A 21,745-nucleotide genomic window follows, 5' to 3' on the forward strand; every position below is an offset into this window, starting at 1 on the left:
ATCGACTCATTTGCTTGCATGTTATCTACAGCCAAGTATACTCCATGACAGCAGAGTTGAAGGGCTGCAGGAGATTGGAGGCCCAAACAGTCTAAAATAGTCACTATGCCAGACAAAAAATTTCAGATGAGTTTAAAAAAAAAAGATACATTTTTCTGTGACTGGAGCCATAGCACAGTGGGTAGGGTGTTTGCTTTGCCATGTATTTGACCCAGATTAGATCCCCAGGTTCCCTCAAGCCTGCCAGGAGTTATTTCTGAGGACAAAGCCCGGGGCAACCCCTGAGTGTGGCCCAAAAATGGAAAAAAATATTTTTAAACCATTCTGATTTTTACATATCTTCATAAGATAGTCTTTTATTTATTTTTAAGACAAAAATTAATTTTAATTTATTCTGTAAATAAAGAACATTATATTTAATTTTATAATACATCCATCTACTCAAAAGGAATAGAAGATAGTATTTTAAATTAATTTTTTATTGTAGTTGAAGTAATATGGTTAGAATAGAGTTAACATTCATGATTTTGAGGTTCAAAGTTACTTCACCTTCATCATCATGAAGACTCTCTGTCTTTATGTTGACTTTTGGTTGTTGTGTTTTATTTTTGAAAAAAGTCAGAGTTTATTGCTTCATGTAATCTAGAATAGGACTCTCCCTTGGGCTGTGAAACCACTGATGGGGGAAAAGAAGATGGACTTTGGAATCAAACAAACATTGGCTTTAAACTTAGCTCAGATAATTAAAGTATGTGTGACTATAACAAGACCCATTTTGAGGTATTAAACCTTTATACCCTTGTTTTTTATTCTTTCCAATATTCATGGAGGCACTATGATTGATACAGTACTCATGTTAACAACAATGATCATATTGAAAAGACTCAGATAAATTAACCTAATAGATTCAGAGAAGTTTAAATCTTAGGAACTGGAAGGTAAGAGTGTTGAATTTATACAACCAGGTAGTGCTTGACAATAAAAGTACATCTTGTTGAGCATGTTAGGAAACTTCCTGTGTAAATAGCATAGAGTAACTACACAAACCTAGAGAGACTAGTCTGTCACAGAGCTGGGCTATATGGTATATATATGGCCTATTGACCCCTTAATCCTGCAGGCAGCCTGTCCTTGACCAGAATATGGCCAAGTGATGTATGACAAGATTGCAATTTCCAATTTTGAAATTTACTATGAGCTTATGAAAGTCATTCAAGTTTACATCTGTAGATGAGTTACTAAAATCTCATTGTGCTTCAATTCATCCACGCTATCAAGGGAACAATATCCATTTATCTTGCATGACTAAGAACTAGAGTTGACCTGGTATGATGAGTAAAATAATTTGCGGTGCAAAGTAGATAAATATTTTTATGGCATGGTATGTAAAACTGTGTTCTAAATTTATACACATTCAAAACTCAGGAACATGCAAGATGTAAGTATAAGACTCTACCTACTTAAATTTGCTACATGAACATTAATGAAAAACATTATCATCCCATACACAGATTATAGTACATAGTGAGATCAAGAAAACTATAAACTCCTAGAGAAGTAGAGTAGAACTCCCAGTAATGTAAACAGATTATCTGACTTAATTCATGATGGGGTAAATAAATTTTAAAACATATCAAACAACTTCATTTTAAACATAGATACTTACATGCAGTATACAAATATACAACAGCTATAGATCATTGGGAGTTCATCCAACAACTAGAAGAAACAAAAACAAATAACAAAACTTGAATATTTTAGAGATATAATCGTTAGGCAAATAAAAATGTCATGAGTGAGAGGGTCAACTCTTATCAATATCCTTAATTCATGGATGTATTTATCATCTAGTTTACTCTTAGTACACATATATATATATATATATATATATATATTTTTTTTTTTTTTTGGTTTTTGGGCCACACCGGCAGTACTCAGGGGTTACTCCTGGCTGTCTGCTCAGAAATAGCTTCTGGCAGGCACGGGGGACCATATGGGACACCGGGATTCGAACCAACCACCTTTGGTCCTGGATCGGCTGCTTGCAAGGCAAATGCCGCTGTGCTATCTCTCCGGGCCCTAGTATACATACTTTTTTGAATGCAAGAGCATGAGGATAAGGTGCTGCTCAAGCCCTGTAGTATTGGGGCTAAACAGGACACCCAGGTGGTACTCCAGGGCCACACCAGAGGAACTTGAGGGACCGGGTAATGCTGGTAATCAAACCTGTGGTGGCCATATACTAGATATGTATACTAACACTGAAATATCTCCAGGCCTTTGAGTATGACTATTTAGTTGATTGATTTTGAGCAAAGCAGTTCAGTGCACACATCTGAACAGGATGGCTGTTATTGGGGAACTTGGATCATTCAAAATCACAAACTCTGATATGCCTCTACGAAAGGAGTCTGTCATCTACAAAGTATTCAGCTCTGGGTCCTATCAATATTCTTTTGTACTTCTTTCCCCACCAGATTGCTCCTAAAACGAATTATCTGTTCACTATAATATGTTAGTGGTTCTTCTAGAGATATACCCTAGGAACAAGAAAATACAATACAAAAATCCCTTCCTCACACTTATATTCATTGTTGCGCTATTTACAATAGACAGACTCTGGAAACAACCAACATGCCCTTCAACAGATGAATGTCTAAAGAAATGGTAGTACATACACACAATGGAGCCATAAGGAGAGATGAAGTCATGAAATTTTCTTATACATGGATGTACATGGAATCTATTATGCTGAGTAAAATAAGTCAGAGGGCGAGTGAGAGATAGATGCAGATCATAGTCTATACTTATCTATGGTCTCACTCATCTTTAGGTTTTAAGAAAAATAAAAGACCTTTTTGCAATAATCCTCAGAGACAAAGAGAAGAGGGCTGGAAGGTCCAGCTCACGACAAGAAGATCACCACAAAGAGTGCAGATAGAGAAATAACTACACTGAGAACTATGATAACAATGTGAATGAATGAGGGAAGTAGAAAGCCTGTCTAAAGTACAGGTGGAGGTGGCGTGGGGAGGAGAGAGATTTGGGACATTGATGATGGGAATGTTGCACTGGTGAAGGGGGTGTTCTTTACATGACTGAAACCCAACTACAATTATATTTGTAATCAAGGTGTTTACATAAAGATAAATGTATATATAATACATTAGTGGTCAAGAAAGTCATTTAATCTATGTAACCTATGTCTCTGAAAAATGTTATTATGATGATAATATTATTTGGGCTACATCCCAACAGTGCTCAGGGGTTGCTCCTGGCTCTGCCCTCAGAAATGTTACTCCTAGTGGGCATAGGGGATCATATTAGGTGCTGGGAATTGAACCTAGGTTGGCTACATGCAAGACAAGTGCCCTACCTGCTATAATATCGCTCTGGCTCCTGAAAAATATTAACAATAAATCATAGCAGCTTTATATTAAACCACAAGCTAAACAATAAACTAAGTGTTATAGGTCTACAAGTTATTTCTAACTCTTAAACCAATACTGTACAAACTATTCAGTCACTAGACATATGATTAAAGATACCAGGCAATGAGCTGAGCATATCATGAAAACAATTCACTGTCACTGGCTGCAAAGAATTTACAATCTAGTGAGGTAGAGGGAATGAAAAAAAGGTGATTGAATATGGATCATAGGGGCCAAAGAGATAGCATGAAGGTAAGGTGTTTTCCTTGCATGCAGAAGGACTGTGGTTCAAATCCTGGCATCCCATATGGTCCCCTGAGCCTACCAGGAGCAATTTCTGAGCATAGAGCCAGGAGTAACCCCTGAGCACCACCAGGTGTGACCCCCCCAAAAAAAAACAACAACAAAAAAGAATATGAATAAAAAGTCCCAATGAATACACACACAGTGAGAGAAGCTGGTGCCAGAAAATGAAATGGGTAGTAGAGGAAGGCATTCTAGAAGGAGAAAGAGAGCAAAGGCAAAGTGACATATTGCAGTAAATTACTGAAACAGTTGCATTTGAGCAAGACTGGTGGTTTAGTGTATTTTATTATCTTATTTAATTTTCACAACCATTACAAAATACTATAATTACTATTCCAAGATGAGAACAATAAGGTTGTGACTCTAACTGATCTAAGATTACAAAATCAATTAGTAACAGAACCAGATTTTGCACAGACTAAAGAATTTATCTGTATGTTGTTTTTAAAACCTTTCACTTGAATCACTTTTTTTTTTTTTTTTTTTTTTGGTTTTTGGGCCACACCCAGTAACGCTCAGGGGTTACTCCTGGCTATGCGCTCAGAAGTTGCTCCTGGCTTGGGGGACCATATGGAACGCCGGGGGATCGAACCGCGGTCCGTCCAAGGCCAGCACAGGCAAGGCAGGCACCTTACCTCTTGCGCCACCGCCCGGCCCCAACCTTTGAATGCACCAAGGTGAACTAATACAAAATCATGATTACTACAGATAAATCTGCCACAGGTTTTATAATCCATAGAAGATTCTTCAATTTGAAGTTTTAAACCATGATTTATTGGTTTTTCATTAAACTTTTTTCCCCCTAGTTTTTAAGCCTGGTAATGCTCAGGGGTTACTCCTGGCTCTGTGCTCAGAATTTTCTCTTGGCTTGGGGAATCATGTGGGATGCCAGAGATTGAATACAAGTTGGTCAAGAGCAAGGCAAATACTCTACCCACTGTGCTATAGCTTCGGTCCCACATTAAACATATTTTTGCATATTTTATTATTTTTATTTGTGGTTTTCAGGTCACACCAGTGGTGCTCAGGAGTTATGTATAACTCTTAGCTCAGAAATTACTCCTGGCAGGCCAGGTGGGGGTACATAGGGGATGACCGGGATCAAACCCAGGTCAGCCATGTGCAAGGCAAACACCCTACCTGCTATGTTATCACTCTGGCCCCTATTTTTTAATCTTTATTTATTTTTGCTTTTTGGTCTGTAACTGGTACTGTTTAGAGGTTACTCCTGACTCTTTTTTTTTCTTTTTGTGGTTTTTGGGTCACACCCGGCAGTGCTCAGGGGTTTTTCCTGGCTCCGTGCTCAGAAATTGCTCCTGGTCGGCACAGAGGACCATATGGGACGCCGGGATTCAAACTGATGACCTTCTGCATGAAAGGTAAACGCCTTACCTCCATGCTATCTCTCCGGCCCCTACTCCTGACTCTTCACCCAGGAATTACTCCTAGCAGTGCACAGGGAACCACATGAGATGCTGGGGATTAAACCTGGGTTAACACAGTCTCTCCACACTGTACTATTGCTCCAGCCCCATGAATTTTTTCTTTAGTTTGTTTTGTTTTAATTTTGTTTGTTTGTTTGTTTGTTTGTTATTTTCTGGTTTTGGGGTCACACCCAGCGGCACTCAGGGCTTACTCCTGGCTCTGCGCTCAGAAATCGCTCCTGGCAGGCACAGGGGACCATATGGGATGCCGGGATTCGAAACATAGTCCATCCTGGATTGGCTGCATGCAAGGCAACTGCCCTACCGCTGTGCTATCTCTCCAGCCCCTTTAATTTTTTTTTTTTTTTTGGTTTTTTTTGGGCCACACCCGTTTGACGCTCAGGGGTTACTCCTGGCTATGAGCTCAGAAATCGCCCCTGGCTTGGGGAGACCATATGGGACGCCGGGGGATCGAACCGCGGTCCGTCCTACGCTAGCGCTTGTAAGGCAGACACCTTAGCTCTAGCGCCACCTTCCCGGCCCCCCCTTTAATTTTTTTTAACTCACAAAAGATATTGATTTATTTTAGCTTGACCTTTAAACTTTAAACATTTAACTAAACATAAGGGTATTTATAAGGATTCATAACTATAAGGATTTCATAAGCATAAAGACTCTTCAGTTCAACTGATTTAAGTAAGAAAGATTTTATCAAACGTGGCTACTGATTGTGTTAGTTATATGGAGATGAATCAATATGCCCTTGGAAAGCGTCTACTCCACACTAGTCCAATACTTTAAATCTTCAAAGGTAACAGGACATCAGCATGTGGAAATTAGTGGTTGCAGGCCTCAGGCTCTGTGTACACGGTGTACATCAACCTTTCCTTTCTTTGGTCAGGATCTTGGTTATCTCCAGTGTAAATGTTGATCTGGTCTTGTCTCTTTGCTATTCTACTTGCTGCAATGTGTGATAACCTATCTGAAATTATATCATTGAGTCTCTTTTGGTCTGTGCCCCAGAGATTCTCTCTAACTGGCATTTTTTTAGACTCCAGCCAGACTTCTGTGCTTCAACCTTGTCACTGTCTGGATGTAAAATTCTGCCTGATCTGCAGACTGCTAAGTTCTATGAGTCCAACCTCTTTCTGCCTTCCACGTAGGTGAGCAAACCCTGCAATCTGTCTGGGCATAGGTGAATATTTTATTTAGTTTTTATGCATTAAAATATCTATGAAAAATTGGCTTTTCTTCAGTGCACTGAAATCCTTAAATGGCATATTTTAGGGGATCTTCTATCCATATATTTGGAGGGTAAGACACATAAAACTATTATCTTCTTCAAATTATCACAATAGGCCTTTCTAGATAGTTTGAAAGGGAGCTAAAATGATTACTGTAGTTCTGTTTTTATTTTTATTTTTATTTTGTGTATCCAAAGTGGTACTCTGGAGGTCTGGGGGGAGTCCCTCCTGGCAATTCTCATCAGCATTTCCATGCGAGGGTTAGTAGTGTCAATATTGTTTGGACCTTGAATTACCAGAAATTGACCAGCCCAGCTTGGAGTTACTTAGAGAAACCCAAGGCGGCACCTGGTAATGTTTAGAGAAACATGTGATACCAGGGATAGAGTTGGGGCCAACTACATGCAAGGCAGGTTCCTTAACCACTCTACTATCTCTTAGCCCTATTGTAATTCTTTTTTGTTGTTGTTTTGTTTGGGGACACATCCGGCTGCACTCAGGGGTTACTCATGGCTCTATGCTCATAAATTAGTCCTGGCAGAGTTGAGATGCTGGGGATGCAACCTGGGTTGGGCACGTGAAAGGTAAATGCCCTACCTGCTGTGGTATCACTTCAGCCCCATATTGTAATTATTGTATTCAATGACCCAACAATATTTAATAAGCACTTACTGTGTGCCCAGCATTATACTATGTGCTGACAATAACATGTTTTATCTAATAGTATTTTATAATCTACTAGAGCTACATTAAACAGTGCTTGCAGAACTCAATTATAACTATGGCAAAGTCATAAAAGAAAAAATACAGAGTAACATGACCATAAGATAGGAGTCTTAGGGACTCATTCAAAGTATCCCTTTGGAGAAGCGACACATAAACTGAGACCTGAACAAGATGCAATTACAGCCAAGAGGGGTATGATGAGAATCCTAGGTAGATGAAATAGCATGTGCCAAGATTCTGTGGCAGGAAAGAAAGTTAAGAATTCAAGACCCCCCCCCCAAAAAAAAAAAGAATTGAGACAAAGGGGACCAGAGAGATAGCACAGCGGTAAGGTGTTTGCCTTGCGTGCAGAAGGACAGTGGTTCGAATCCCAGCATCCCATATGGTCCCCCAAGGCTTCCAGGGGCGATTTCTGAGCATAGAGCAAGGAGAAGCCCCTGAGCGCTGCTTGGTGTGACCGAAAAACCAAAAAACAAAAAAAAAAACAAAAAAAAAAACAAAAAACAAAAAAAAGGAATTGAGACAAAAGGGCCAGAGAGAGAGCACAGTGGTAGGGTGTTTGCTTTGCACAGAACCGATCCAGGATGGATGGTGGTTCGAATCCTGGCATCCCATATGGTCCCTCGTGCTTGCCAGGAGTGATTTCTGAACTCAGAGCCAGGAGTATCTGAGTGCTGCCAGGTGTGCCCCCTTCGTCCCCAAAAAAGAAAGAATTGAGACAGAAAGGCCCAAGGTGGCAGAATCTAAATTAGTGATGAGGATAAGGAAAACAAATTAGACTAAAGAGAGAAGTTGTGGGCTGGAGAGATAGTACAGGCATTAAAGGCATTTGCCTGGCTTGGGGTGGCTCTAGTTAATCCCTGCCACCATATAGTTTCCTGAGTGCCACTAGGGGTCACTCATGAATACAGAAGAGCCTTAAACATTACCAGATTGGTTCAACTTCTTCCTACACCTCCAAATAAACAAGTAGAAAACATACTCAGCAAAATGTTTTAGTTGAAAGAGATTTTTAATTTTAAAAATGATGATATGTCACTGCAAAGATTTGGGCAGGGTGATATTTTTCATCAGCTAAGGATGTTATAACAAGACAGAAAAGGAAACAGAGTCACTTAAACAACAAATTCTTATTTCCTGCAGTTCTGATGGCTGGGCAGCTTTAGTTTATGGGCAGAATCCAATTTTTGGCTCGCAGATACCTATCTTATCTCTGTGCCCTCATGCGCCTGAGAGAAAAATAAAACAAATTCCCTGATCTCCATTTTTTGAAGGCCCTCTTCACATGAGGACTTAATACTTATAACTGCATCTAAACTATATTACCATTTGAAGGTCCCTTTGCCAACAACTAGGACTTTTGTATGTCTAAATACAATCTAAATACAAGCCACTTTATGTCTAAAATTCAACTATGAATAACTTCGTAAATTATGGTGCTTTAATAATATAAAGGTATAAAAATTACTGTTATAACTCAGAAGTGATGAGGCCCACATGTCAGAAGAAAACACTGAAAAGGTAATTTGGGCCAGAGAAACAGTACAGTAATTAAGGCACTTGCTTTACATGCAGTCAACCCAGATTCATTTCCTGACATATGGCCCACAAGACTGCCATCATGATTGAGTGCAGAGACAAGATTAACCTCTGAGCAAAGTTGGGTGTGCCCTCCTCTCTCCAAAGTAAAAGGTAATTTCTTGCTCAATATTCTGGAAAGGAATTCCATGCCAGGTCACACTTGAAAAAGCTTCAGGGTCAGAACAGAGGCAGGAAGAGGTGCTGTGAGAGCTATTACTGTAGTTCTCTGGACAAAGTGGGGAGTACATGAATTCTTTCAGAAAACTGGATTATAGGGGTTACTACTAGCTCTCTGGCCCTGCGGTGATTAAGGCAGAGGGATGCTGTTTCCTGCAGCTTGTGAATTAGAAGGAGGAGGTAGGTTAGAATAAAGCTTGTATTGTTTTGCCTGCAAAAGGCACAGTCCAGGATGAGTTGTCTGTGGTAACTTAGAACAGACTATGCCTGGGGAGTGTCCCTATTAGGTCCTGGATGTCAGACATCAAGAATTAAAAACAGGGGCCGGCGAGGTGGCGCTAGAGGTAAGGTGTCTGCCTTGCAAGCGCTAGCCAAGGAAAGGACCACGGTTCGATCCCCCGGCGTCCCATATGGTCCCCCCAAGCCAGGGACAATTTCTGAGCGCGTAGCCAGGAGTAACCCCTGAGCATCTAACGGGTGTGGCCCGAAAAACCAAAACCAAACCAAAACAAGAATTAAAAACAGTTGTTCTAGACAGAATGTCTACTAAATCCTAATTCTTAAGTTGGAAATTGTAATCCCCAATCAGGATTGGGGAACCCAATCTGATTGGAAACCTAATCAGATGGAGTCTTTGGATGTAATTATAATTGGTCATGAGAGTGGGCACTCACAATGGAATTAATTTCCTTTTTCTGAAGAAAGATACCAGAAGGGGCTGGAGAGATAAATAGAGGTCAAAGCATTGTCAAACAAGTGGCCAACTCATTTGATTGCTGGCAGCAACATATAAGGTCCCCCACATACTCCAGGAGTGATCCCTGAGTACAGTCCCAAATATAAGCCCTGAGTATTTCTGGGTGGAGAGGATAGAGGGAAGGGAAGGGAAGGAAAGGGAAAAAGAAATGGAAGGGAAGGGAAGAGAAGGGAAGGGAGGGGAGGGAAGAAAGGGGAATTGGAGAAAAGAGGGTAGAGGGACTAAATGAAGAGAGAGGAAAGGAGGGAGAGGAGAGAGAGGGGGAGAGTGAGAGAGTAAAGAGAAGGAAAAAGAGAGGGAGAGAGGGAGAAAAGAGGGAGAGAGAGAGAGAGAGAGGGAAGAAGGGGGAAAGTGAGAGGAGAGAGGGAGAGAGGAGGAAGGAAGGAAACAGAATTTTACAGATGGAGACTGCCTGCCCACCAGAAGAGCCTTCCTACCAGACAGAACTATGTCAGCAGCCTAATCTCATATACTGAGTGTCTAGAACTATGAGAAAAAAAATGTTCTCTAGTTTAAACCACCAAGTCCACAGGACTTTGTATGGCAGCTTGTGCTGACTGGTAGAGTAAACACACAGTGCCTGAAGAGAGGTGTGTGTGCAAGACTGATGAAAGTGGCAGTGTTAGGGTGGGAGTTAGCTATGGGAGTCCTTCTAAGGCTAATGAAAGGTACTACTTGGATAAAATGGCAGATTCAGGAATAGATATGAATGATTTGGCTGAAGAAGTATTTGTTAAGCAAAATAACCAGGATTCAACTGACATATACGTTAGAAAAAGAAATTGCCTAAGATTACTTCCAAATGTCTTGCTTAATGTCCTGATGGTGTTGAAATGAGAACAGAAAATTCCAAGAACAATGCTCAATAATTAGGTCTATGAAAGAGCCAACTAGGTACCTAGAAATAGAACTTTGTAGCTCAGGAGAAAGGTCTGGACTCCAGACATTGATTACTTGCTTATTTATTTAAGGAAACTAAATTGAAAAATTTTTAAATGAGCATGTATTTAATCTTATTGATTGGCACCCTCATGATGCTCAGAGGTTATTCCTGGCTCTGTATTCAGAAATCACTCTGAGGACTTAGGGGAACATATGTCGTGACGAGGATCAAATGTAGGTTGTCCATGTGCAAGGCAAATGGTCTATCTGCTGTACTATTGTTCTGGCCCCAGGACGTGCATCTTAAAATCTGGATATAAACTCTTATTTTAAAGCCACAACTAAAAAAGTTAGGACTGAACAAAGGCATAGAATTTATTTGATACTGAATTTGGAGAGGTAGGAAGGTGTTCGTTTATAAAGCTTGAGGTTCAGGATGGACTTGAACTATGGGAAATATGAAAGTAGCTTGAGACATAAAAAGAACACTCCCCTTCACCAGTGCAACATTCCCACCACCAACGCCCCCATCTCCCTCCTCCCTCACCCCCTGCCTATAGTTGAGACAGGCAAGTATCATGCCTTTTGAAAAGCAGAGTCTGAATTTTCTACAATATCTCTGCATGGAACAGTATGCCATTACTGTCACTTCTCCTCCTCAGGGATGTTTCCTTACCACTGACAGGTTGCTCCTGAACTGGCATTTGTATACTTCTTCACTGTGCTCCTCCTTCCACATACAATACAAAGCTACTCCATCATGTAGCAATCCCCTTCAGCCTTCCAGTGCATTGAAACACACTTTGTGAATACAAACACCACCCCAATCAGCTCTGCTGAATCTACTCACTTTCAAAAGGTGAAACATCTTATTAATAAGTTTTTATTCTGGTTATATGTTGAAGCAATTTTTGCTGATTACATCTGGCTAATGAAATATAATACTAAAATTCTTTTTATCTACATCACTCTAATCTGGCTTTACTAAAAATGGTTATTAGAAAAATTTAAATGACATATACAGCTCACGTATTTTCTCTACATAATGAAAGTTTTGTTTTTTTTTGTTTTGTTTTGTTTTGTTTGAATTTTTGGGTCATACCCGGTAGTGCTCAGAGGTTACTCTGGCTGTCTGCTCAGAAATAGCTCCTGGCAGGCACGGGGGACCATATGGGACACCGGGATTCGAACCAACCACCTTTGGTCCTGGATTGGCTGTTTGCAAGGCAAACGCCGCTGTGCTATCTCTTCGGGCCCCATAATGGAAGTTTTTACGCTAGTGATGAGGAACAAGAGAGTCAAAGGGTGACCAGAAAAATTATATATATATATATATATATATATATATATATATTTATGGCTTTCTTAGAGCAAGAGTAAATAAAAAATCCTTGCATAGGGGCCAGAGAAAGTAGCTAGGACAATTGCCTTACCTGTTGACCTAGGTTTGATTCCTGACACCCATGTGGTCCCCTGATCCCGTGAGCAGAGTCAGAAGTGAGCACTGCCAGGTATGCCCCCAAACAAAAAAACAAAACAAAACAAAAATCCTGAAGTAGTTCTAATCTTACTACATGAGCAAGAATACACTGTTTTTGATGAACTATGCCTTTTTGTGTGTGTATGTATGTGTTTGGTTGTTGTTGGGTTTTTTTATTTTTTCTTTTCTTTTAGGCCACACCCAGTGATGCTAAGGGATTACTCCTGGTTCTGTGCTCAGAAATCAATCCTGGCAGGCACGGGGGACCACTGTTAGTCCTGAATCGGCTGTGTGCAAGGCAAATACTCTACCACTACGCTATCTCTACAACTCCTGAACTATGTCTTTTTTTTAAGATATCTCACTGGAATTCTATACTTTATTCATCATGCATGGGAGCCTGCCTTGTGGCTGACCTGAGCTTGATTCCTTGCATCCGATATGGTCCCCTGAACACTGCCAGGAGTAATTCCCAAATGCAGAGACAGGAGTAACCACAAAACCAAAATAAATAAATACACAAATAAATTAAAATAAAAGTATGCATCCCTTCACCGAGGTGTTCAGAGCATTACATCATTCATATATATTTTCTATAGACAGCTTATTTGCTTGTCTCTGACAATTTAGTTGTTTTGACCTGAAGTCAAAACTCAGAGATTACAATTTATTTTCTTCAGTCTCTTGTCTTGATATTTTGCTTACAATTGAAGTGTTTCTAAATTCAGATAAATTAAGCATTTAGTGAAGTTGTTGTCACCAACCTGCATTTCGTATTTCAGAGTCATGTGGAAGCACCAGGATCCAAGACCTACCACTGAAATTAAAACAAATAAAAACCATTAGCATGATATTCTTGAGGGTGGCCAGTCACCTACAAAGCCAGTAGAGCAACATTTCAAAGCAATAGATTTTAAAAACAAAATATTGAGGCAGAAGACAGCAGTTTTTGAGTCAATTCTATAATTATGAGGTTTTGTTTTACAATAAAGCCAGTATCATAAACAACATGCCACTTTCCACCAAGCAGTTTACAAGATTATCATTACTACATTATTCATGTAGTAAAATTCCATTCTTTCCATAAAATACATTACTTCATGTTCTGGATAGGGAATAGTGCTCATAGTTAATTAGCTTCTCTTTAGCACTTCCTTGCACTTCTGTTCCAAATATCTAACTAAGAGCCATTCAGCTATGTTTGTTCCCAAGTTATAATACCACTATTCTTAGTTAGAAATGTGACTGCATGACAACTGTTGATTCAACAAAAAGTATTTAAAATCCTTCAAATACGCTTAATAAAACTGAGCTCCTAAGAGTGGAAAGATGGCACAGGGGTTAAGACATTTACCACGCAGGCAGCCAACCATGATTTGATCCCCTGTATGCCATGGTCCCTCAAGCACCATCAAGAGTTACCCCTGAGCATAATCGGGTATGGCCCCAAGTTCCCTAAGCCCCAATAAAATGCTCAGCACATTGACTAACATAAACTAATACTTTTTAAACTTTATTTAAACACCGTGGCTTACAAAGCTGTTCATAATACAGTTGTATCAGGCATTCATTTTTTTTGTTTGTTTTTGGGCCCCACCCGGAAATGCTCAGGGGTTACTTCTGGCTATGCGCTCAGGAATCGCTCCTGGCTTGAGCGACCATATGGGACAATGGGGGATCAAACTTCGATCCTTACGCCCTACTGCTTGCACCACTCCTCCGGCCCCTGTTTCAGGCATTTAATGCTTCCAGCACCACTGCCACCACCAGTGTGACATTCCGTCTATCATTGTCACATTTCCCGGCCACTACTAAGAATGGGAGGCACAAAATTATTTTATATGCTTATCACAGCAAAATGGCAAATAGAGTTATCAAAAATTACTTCAGTAAAAAAATTTGTGAAAACTATTATCTTACAATGGGATTATTAAAGTTTTTGTCTAAAAATTTACTGAGCTGTTTATTGCTAGTTGAGCCTTCCTCTATTTTTTTGTTTATTTATGACCTTAGTTGACTTCTGTGATACTTTCCCATCTAATTTATTATATTCCTACTGGGTTGTCAGTATTGTGGAATTTGTAGATGCTCTCCAGAAGCTTCAGGACCTGTATAACTGGAACGACTGAGTTGACCTTCCCTGCTTCTTATGGGCCTTCAAAGTTTTTACCTGAAGATAATGTACCCATGAGTTGAATCAGCTTGGCATGGCATCTCTTCCAAGATTAGTCATGAAGCTATGAAGCTAGACTGTTGTTTACACGGTGGCAACTGTGGGATGTGAGTCAAACTAATAATATTTTTAAAAAGAGCTGCTAATAATATTTTCAATGAATTATTTATAATAAGGTAAGAGTAGGAAATAGCAAAAAGCTGAAATTCTGTCATCTTGTCTGAAAGGTCTCAACTGCTCTATTTTAAATAGACTTCCATTTTATAACTTTAAAAGGCTTTTTGCATCACATCTGGAAGTGCTCAGGGCTTATGTCTGACTCTGTGTTCAGGCATCAGTTCAGGCATCAGGGGACTCTATGGGGTGCTGGGGATCAAATCACAGTTGGCTACATGTAATACAAATGCCTACCTGCTGTACTACTATCACTTTGACCCCAAAAGTTTTTTTAAATGTAAGAAAAAAGAAGTAAAATTGTCAATAGGATATGACATTTAAAGGCCAAGCCTACATCAAATAATTGTTCACGATTATACAACTATACGTTTTAAACTAAAGTAAAATATATACCATATATATCAATATTTCATGTTTGACTTTCTAAAATTAAATGAGCAAAATAAGTATCATCAAACCTGGTAATAGGTCTCCTTATTGTGATTAAATTCAGTTTAACAATCATTTTACTGGTGCCCGGAGTGGTGGCGCAACAGTAGGGCATTTGCCTAGCAAGCGGCTGACCTAGGACAAATTGCAATCCCCCGGTGTCCATATGCTCCCCCAAGCCAGGATCGATTTCTGAGCACATAGCCAGGAGTAACCCTTGAGCATCACCATATGTGGCCCAAAAACAAACAAACAAAAAACAATAATTTACTGAACTCCTATTAGCCAAATTCAGTTACAGATCCAGTCAGCGGCCTCAATGAAGCATAGAATCTATTGGAGGAGACAGACAAATAATTAGGAAATGTCAGAACACAAGAGTATAATAAAGGGGTATAGAGGGCCATGAGAGCACAGGAGAGAGGACTTAAGAAGGAAATCAGACATTAGCACTACTAAAACCATGGTACCTAACCTAATTAAAAACAAGAAGGAAGTCAGAGAAAATGAGATGATGTAAGATGTCTGAGTTAGCCTAACACACATGGTGTGTGACATCACTTGAGAAATATTCAAGACTTTGTTACTTTTACTTATAGATGACTATAAGTATATATATATATATATCACTATATATAATCCCATAATATTTTGCTGCTAAAAATGAAATGAGAGACAAAGTGTTTACACTTAATTTATTAAAGAAATGAAGGACAGTTGGTGTCTTGTTTTCAAAGGAGAAATCAGAAGGTGCAAAGATGGGAAAATTACTTAATGAACTGGTGGGATATGCAAAGTCAAACAAGATACTATAAAGCATCAAATATGATACTTTATATTATTAAAGTTCTAAGAGTAAAAATAATGTAGAGTAAAAACTTACTCCTCTTCTCTCTACTCATGTATATTTTATATATTTTAATACATATATTTATATAAATAAATATATTTATTTATATTTTATATATATATTTTTAATATAGAATGACTATTGCAAATGACCTTTTTGTTGTTTGGTTTTTTGGGTTTTGAGGCCACACCCAGCAGCACTCAGGGGTTATTCCTGGCTCAGAAATCACTCCTGGAAAGCTCAGGGGACCATATGAGATGCTGGGGACAAAACCCGGGTATGCCTTACCACTGTGCTGTTGCTTCGGCTTCACTTCTTTGTTTTTATCCACACTTTTTCAAACTTCTCCTGTAACTGTTAAATAGTTTGAAATGTTTAATTTTTAAAAAAATGTCTGGAGCCGGAGAGATAGCATGGACATAGGGCATTTGCCTTGCATACAGAAGGATCGTGGTTTGAATCCCAGCATCCCATATGAGCCCCCCCCCCCCCCCCGAGCCTGTCAGGAATGATTTCTGAGTGTAGAGCCAGGAGGAATCCCTGGGCCTGCTGGGTGTGACCCAAAAACCAAAAACAAAACAAAACAAAAAAAAAAAAAAGAAAAGAAAAGAAAAGAAAAAAAAAGGAAGGAAGGAAAGGCAGAATGAAAGAAAGGAAGGAGGAAAAGAAGAAAGGAAGAAGGAAGGAAGGAAAGAAGGAAGGAAGGAAGGTAGGAAGGAAGGAAGGAAGGAAGGAAGGAAGGAAGGAAGGAAGAAAGAAAGAAAGAAAGAAAGAGAAAGAAAGAAAGAAAGAAAGAAAGAAAGAAAGAAAGAAAGAAAGAAAGAAAGAAAGAAAGAAAGAAAGAAAGAAAGAAAGAAAGAAAGAAAGAAAGAAAGAAAGAAAGAAAGAAAGAAAGAAAGAAAAAGAAAGAAGAAAGAAAGTTCTTAATGTTCTTTGGCTGAAAGTTCAAGTTAAAGATATCAGCAATGGGGGGCCGGGTAGGTGGCGCTGGAGGTAAGGTGTCTGCCTTGCAAGCGCTAGCCAAGGAAGGACCGCGGTTCGATCCCCCGGCGTCCCATATGGTTCCCCCAAGCCAGGGGCGATTTCTGAGCACATAGCCAGGAGTAACCCCTGAGCATCAAACGGGTGTGGCCCAAAAACCAAAAAAAAAAAAAAAAAAGATATCAGCAATGGGACTACTGAGAATTCTGTTTATGGGTGATTGTCCTTCCACTGTAACTTTACCTTGTCCTCTTTCTTTGCATCTTTGTTCTCATAATTAAAAATAAAAAATTAAAATAAAATTAAATGGGGGGCGGCGAGGTGGCGCTAGAGGTAAGGTGTCTACCTTGCAAGCGCTAGCCAAGGAAGGACAGCGACCGGGGTTCGATCCCCCGGCGTCCCATATGCCCCCCCCAGCCAGGGGCAATTTCTGAGCGCTTAGGCAGGAGTAACCCCTGAGCATCAAACGGGTGTGGCCGAAAAACCAAAAAAAAAAAAAAATTAAATGCAACAGTTGCCCCTATAAGGTAAAAAAAAAAAAAAAAAAAAGAAAAGAAAAAAGAAGAGAAAATAAAAGAAATTTCTGTAATTTCATTTCTCCCAAGAAATTTAATAAGATAGAATAATCTTTTCCACATACCTGGCTGTGCTAAGGGGACTATAGATGATGCTGGATGTAGAATCCAGTCAGCTATGTGCAAGGCAAGTGTCCTATCTGCTGTACTATCTCTCTGGCCCCTATTTTGCCCTTTTAAAGCAAACTTCTTGCTAAATTAGCTTCATAGTTTTGAGATATAATTCACATGCCATGATATTAATTCATTTAAAGCAATGTTTCCCAAACTGCGCAATGCCATCCCCTAGCAGGCACTAGAAGGGTCAATGAGGTGTGGCAATAGCCGTCAGTGTAACTAAGGATGGCATCTGGTCCTTTATCTACCGAAGGTAGATTTCCAAGGTTTCTGAGTAATGTTTCTGAAAAGGGCATTAGAGGTCAAATAAGTGTGGGAAACTCCAAGTTAAAGTATACAATTGTCTTCAGTATTCCACAGTCATATATGCAACCATCATTGTTAACCTCATTTTAGAGTATTTTCATCATCCCACAGAGACAATTCTAAATTGTCTCTGTCTCTTTCCCTTCTAAACCTCCAAGGCTCCAAGTTCTGCGTAATCCTGTTCTGGGTTTTTCAGATCAAAGGAATGATTTTATATATAGTCTTTTATATCTGGATGACTTTATGTAGCAATCAGCACACATCAATAATTCATTTTCTCTAGAGACAAATAACAGCTCATTGAATGTACGTAATCCATTTACCTATACTTCATTTTATTTCACCCGCTGATGGATGATGTTTTTGGATGCATTTATTATCTGTACAACTCCCACTTTGCAGGTTGAAACCCAGCTCCCTACATGATGGTATTTGAGGCCAACGAGGTGGGATCTCTATGATGGAACATGATTTCCTTATGAGAAGAGAAAGAGTCAACTTACTCTTGCTCTCTCTGATCCATGCAGTGAGGACCATGTGAGGACATAGAGAGAAGCAGGCTGATAGCCAGCCGAAAAGAGGGGCCTCATTCTGAGCCAAACTGAACAGAACTTTAATCTTGGATTCACCAAGCTCATCACTGAGAAATGACTTTTCTATTGTATAGTCTCCTATGCAACATTTTGCTGTGGCAATCTGAGTTAAAATGGACATTTATAGTCCCTTCGACCTCTAGCCCCTTGCAACATTCTGGCTGTTATAAAAAAAGTTCAGTTAGGCATACATTTTTGCTCAGGCATATCTCTTGGATATCAACATAGGGGCATTTCAGATTCACACAGCAAGTCTTAGTTAAGCATTTTGAAGAAATGACTGTTTTTCAAGGAGAGGGTCATGTACAATTTTATATCCCATCAGCAGTATTTGAATTTCTTTGCATCTTCCTAATACTTGTTACTTACTATCTTTCAGTGATCCAGAGATATTAAAGTGGTATTTCACTGTGATTTTATTTTTGTTTTGGTGATGGTGGGGAACCCTGGCACCTGGCAGTGCTCAGGGCTTGTTCCTGACTATGCATCCAGGGATCACTCCTCTCGGGGTAAAGGGACCATATGGGATACCTGGGTTTCCATGTGTAAACAAGTGCTTTAATCCTTGTCCTATCTCTGGTTCACACTGATTTTTATGGCATTCCCTAAAAACTACTCCCACTCCTGTGTGATTTTTTTTTCTTGTAGTCTTTTGAATTTTAGATTCATCTGATTATTTATTTATTTATTGGAGGGAGAGCAACACCTGGCTGTGTTGAGGGCTTTCTCCTGGCTCTGTACTTAGGGATCACTCCTGGTGGGCTCCCGGGACCATATGTGCTGCCTGGATCAAACCCTGGGCAGCCCATGTGAAAGGGAAGTGCCCTACCTGCTGTACTGCCACTCTTGCCCCTAGATTCATCTAATATTTTTGCAAGTGAACCTTATTTTTTTAAAAGCAGTTTTAGATTCACAACTAATGAAGCAGAAAGTTATACATAGCCTTTCCAGTATCAACACCCCTGCCACAATGATCTATTCTTACAACTAGTCAGTCCACATTGACATATAATTTTCTAATGCCCATTAGGATCCACTCCTGGATTATGGCAAATTTACTGGAACCCACCATTATAATATCATGCAGATTAGTTTTACTATCCTCAAAACCTTCTGTGTTCTATCTATGCATCTTTTCATGCCTGCTTTCCTTGGTAGTCACTGATTATTGTTATTATTTTACCATCTCCATGGTTTTGTGTTTTTCAGAATATCAGACAACTGGAATCATACAGTATGCACAGCCTTTTAAAATTACACTTAGCATTATGCAGTTAAAGTTCCTATGTCTTTTCTTACAGTTTTTCATTACTCTTACCACTGAATAATATCTCATTATCTGTATATATATACTTATATATGTTTAAATAAACCATTCACCAACAACAAATACCCTGGTTTCAAATTATGGCATTATGAACAAGGCTTCTAAATACATCTGTGTGTGGGGTTTTGTGTAAACTTAAAAGTTTTCAGAGGCCAGAGTGATAGCACAGTGGTAGAGCATTTGCCTTGCAAGCTGTTGACCCAGGACGACCCAGGTTCAATCCTCAGCATCCCATGTGGCTTCCTGAACCAGGAGCGATTTCTGAGTTTCCAGTCAGGAGTAACCCTTGAGTACTGCTGAGAGTGGCCCAAAACAAACAAACAAAAAAATAAGTTCTCAACTCTTTGCAGTAAATAAATACCTAAAACTATGTGATTGCTTGACAGTATGGGGAAAGTATTTATTTTTAAAGAACAAACCAAGCACATGCTTTTTTCAGTTTTAAACAACTGCCCATCTGTCTTCCAAAGTGGTTATAGTATTTCACCTCCCATCAGCAATAAATGGGAGTTATTACCATCCATAACCTCATTCTCTTTCCGCAAATAATTATTGGGCACTTACTAATGTTCCAACCATTTCCACTGGGACAAGAGGGCATACAAAAGAGAGGTATGATTCTTGTCTTGAGAACTGTAGGAAGACATTTAATATATGAAAGAAGTAGTGTCAGAGCTCAGATGTCTATGAGAAAGGGTAATTACATTGTCTGGGGAGTTTTGAGGAAGTAGCACATAAACAAAGTCTTGAATAAATTAAAGCTAAAGGTGATGGGCTTTTTTATAAAATGAGATCATTCTATGGAGGAGGCTCATCTGGAGTACAGGCAAAATACTCAAGGAAACAAAAGAGTTTTGTTTAGACTATGAACAATGATGGAATCGTAATGAGATTAGCATGATTTTGAAAATGTAGACTGAGAGGAGCTATTAAAGTCAAGTTCAGATTTGATTAAGATTTGAACTTTATCCAGAGACAAAGTAAAGTCGTTAAAAAAATTATTTGTATACACACACACAAATAATTGGTCCACTCAGTTTTTTTTTTTTTTTTTTTTTTTTTTGCTTTTTGGGTCTGGGTCACACCCGGCAGCACTCAGGGGTTACTCCTAGCTCTAAACTCAGAAATCGCTCCTGGCAGGCTCGGGAAACCATATGGGATGCCGGGATTAGAACTACTGTCCTTCTGCATGCAAGGCAAATGCCTTACCTCCATGCTATCTCTCTGACCCCTCACTCTGTTCTTTTACTACAATTTGGATTTCAGGTATACTTGATTACTCACAGGTGTAATCTCACTATCAAATCTAGGTTGTCATGCATTGAGTTATCCTGTGTTTATCTTGTTCTTTCAGCCTGGAATAATCATTTCCTCCATTGTCCAGACCTGCCTACTCTTAACCTCTGTTTCTGCTTATTAAAAAAGAATGCAGGGTGTAGGAAAGAGGGTTGGGTTGCAGAGCAAAATTTAAAAAAATGATGGGGCTGGAGTGATAGCACAGCGGGTAGGGCATTTGCTTTGCATGTAGTCAACCCAGGTTCATTACCTGGTATATTATATGATGTCCCACAACCACCAGGAATGATTCCAGAGTGAAGAACTAGGTGTTACCTCTAAGCATCACTGGGTGTGGCCCAAAACAACCACAATAATAACAACAACAAAATAGATGTTCTCTATCATTTGATAACATACTTGTGAACTAAAAGATACAAGTGCTCCATAAAACAAGCCCATTATGTAAACTAACACACCTGTCTTTATTGTGTTTGTCATTAACTTCAATAAAAAACCTTTAAGCTTTCTTTTTGAAAGTATTTTGTTGGGGCTGGAGAGATAGCATGGAGGTAAGGCATTTGCCTTTCATGCAGAAGGATGGTGGTTTGAATCGCGGCATCCCATATGGTCCCCTGTGCCTGCCAGGGGCAATTTCTGAGTCGAGAGCCAGAATTAACCCCTGAGCACTGCCAGGTGTGACCCAAAAACCAAAAAAAAAAAAAAAAAAGAAAGTATTTTGTTCTATTAATGTATTTATTCAATAAAATAATTTATACTAAATGTGAACTGGACCTAGATGCTAAGTCGCTATATTGCCTATGTCTCAATAAAGTTTGAATGTTAAATTGCATATTCCCTTTAAAATATAAAAAAAATTAAATAATCCCCTTCTCTTTTGTTTGATTTACTGGTGGTTGGGTTTGCATATCTA

General features: G+C 39.3%; 1 protein-coding gene across 2 annotated transcripts in view; it reads right to left on the bottom strand.

The window, feature by feature from the left end:
- The window catches only part of ACER3 (alkaline ceramidase 3), a 125,394-nt gene that overhangs the window by 42,124 nt on the left and 61,525 nt on the right, over window positions 1–21,745 (bottom strand). Inside the window, exons 3-4 of one of the 2 annotated variants that reach the window (XM_049780426.1) lie at window positions 12,773–12,825; window positions 1,667–1,719 (exon numbers count right to left, since the gene is read on the bottom strand). In XM_049780426.1, the coding sequence (XP_049636383.1) occupies window positions 1,667–1,719; window positions 12,773–12,825 (106 nt within the window). The remainder of the gene's footprint in view (window positions 1–1,666; window positions 1,720–12,772; window positions 12,826–21,745) is intronic. The other variant, XM_049780427.1, reaches the window with a different exon arrangement.

This window comes from Suncus etruscus, chromosome 9 (genome assembly GCF_024139225.1).
Source record: "Suncus etruscus isolate mSunEtr1 chromosome 9, mSunEtr1.pri.cur, whole genome shotgun sequence".
NCBI lineage: Eukaryota > Metazoa > Chordata > Mammalia > Eulipotyphla > Soricidae > Suncus > Suncus etruscus.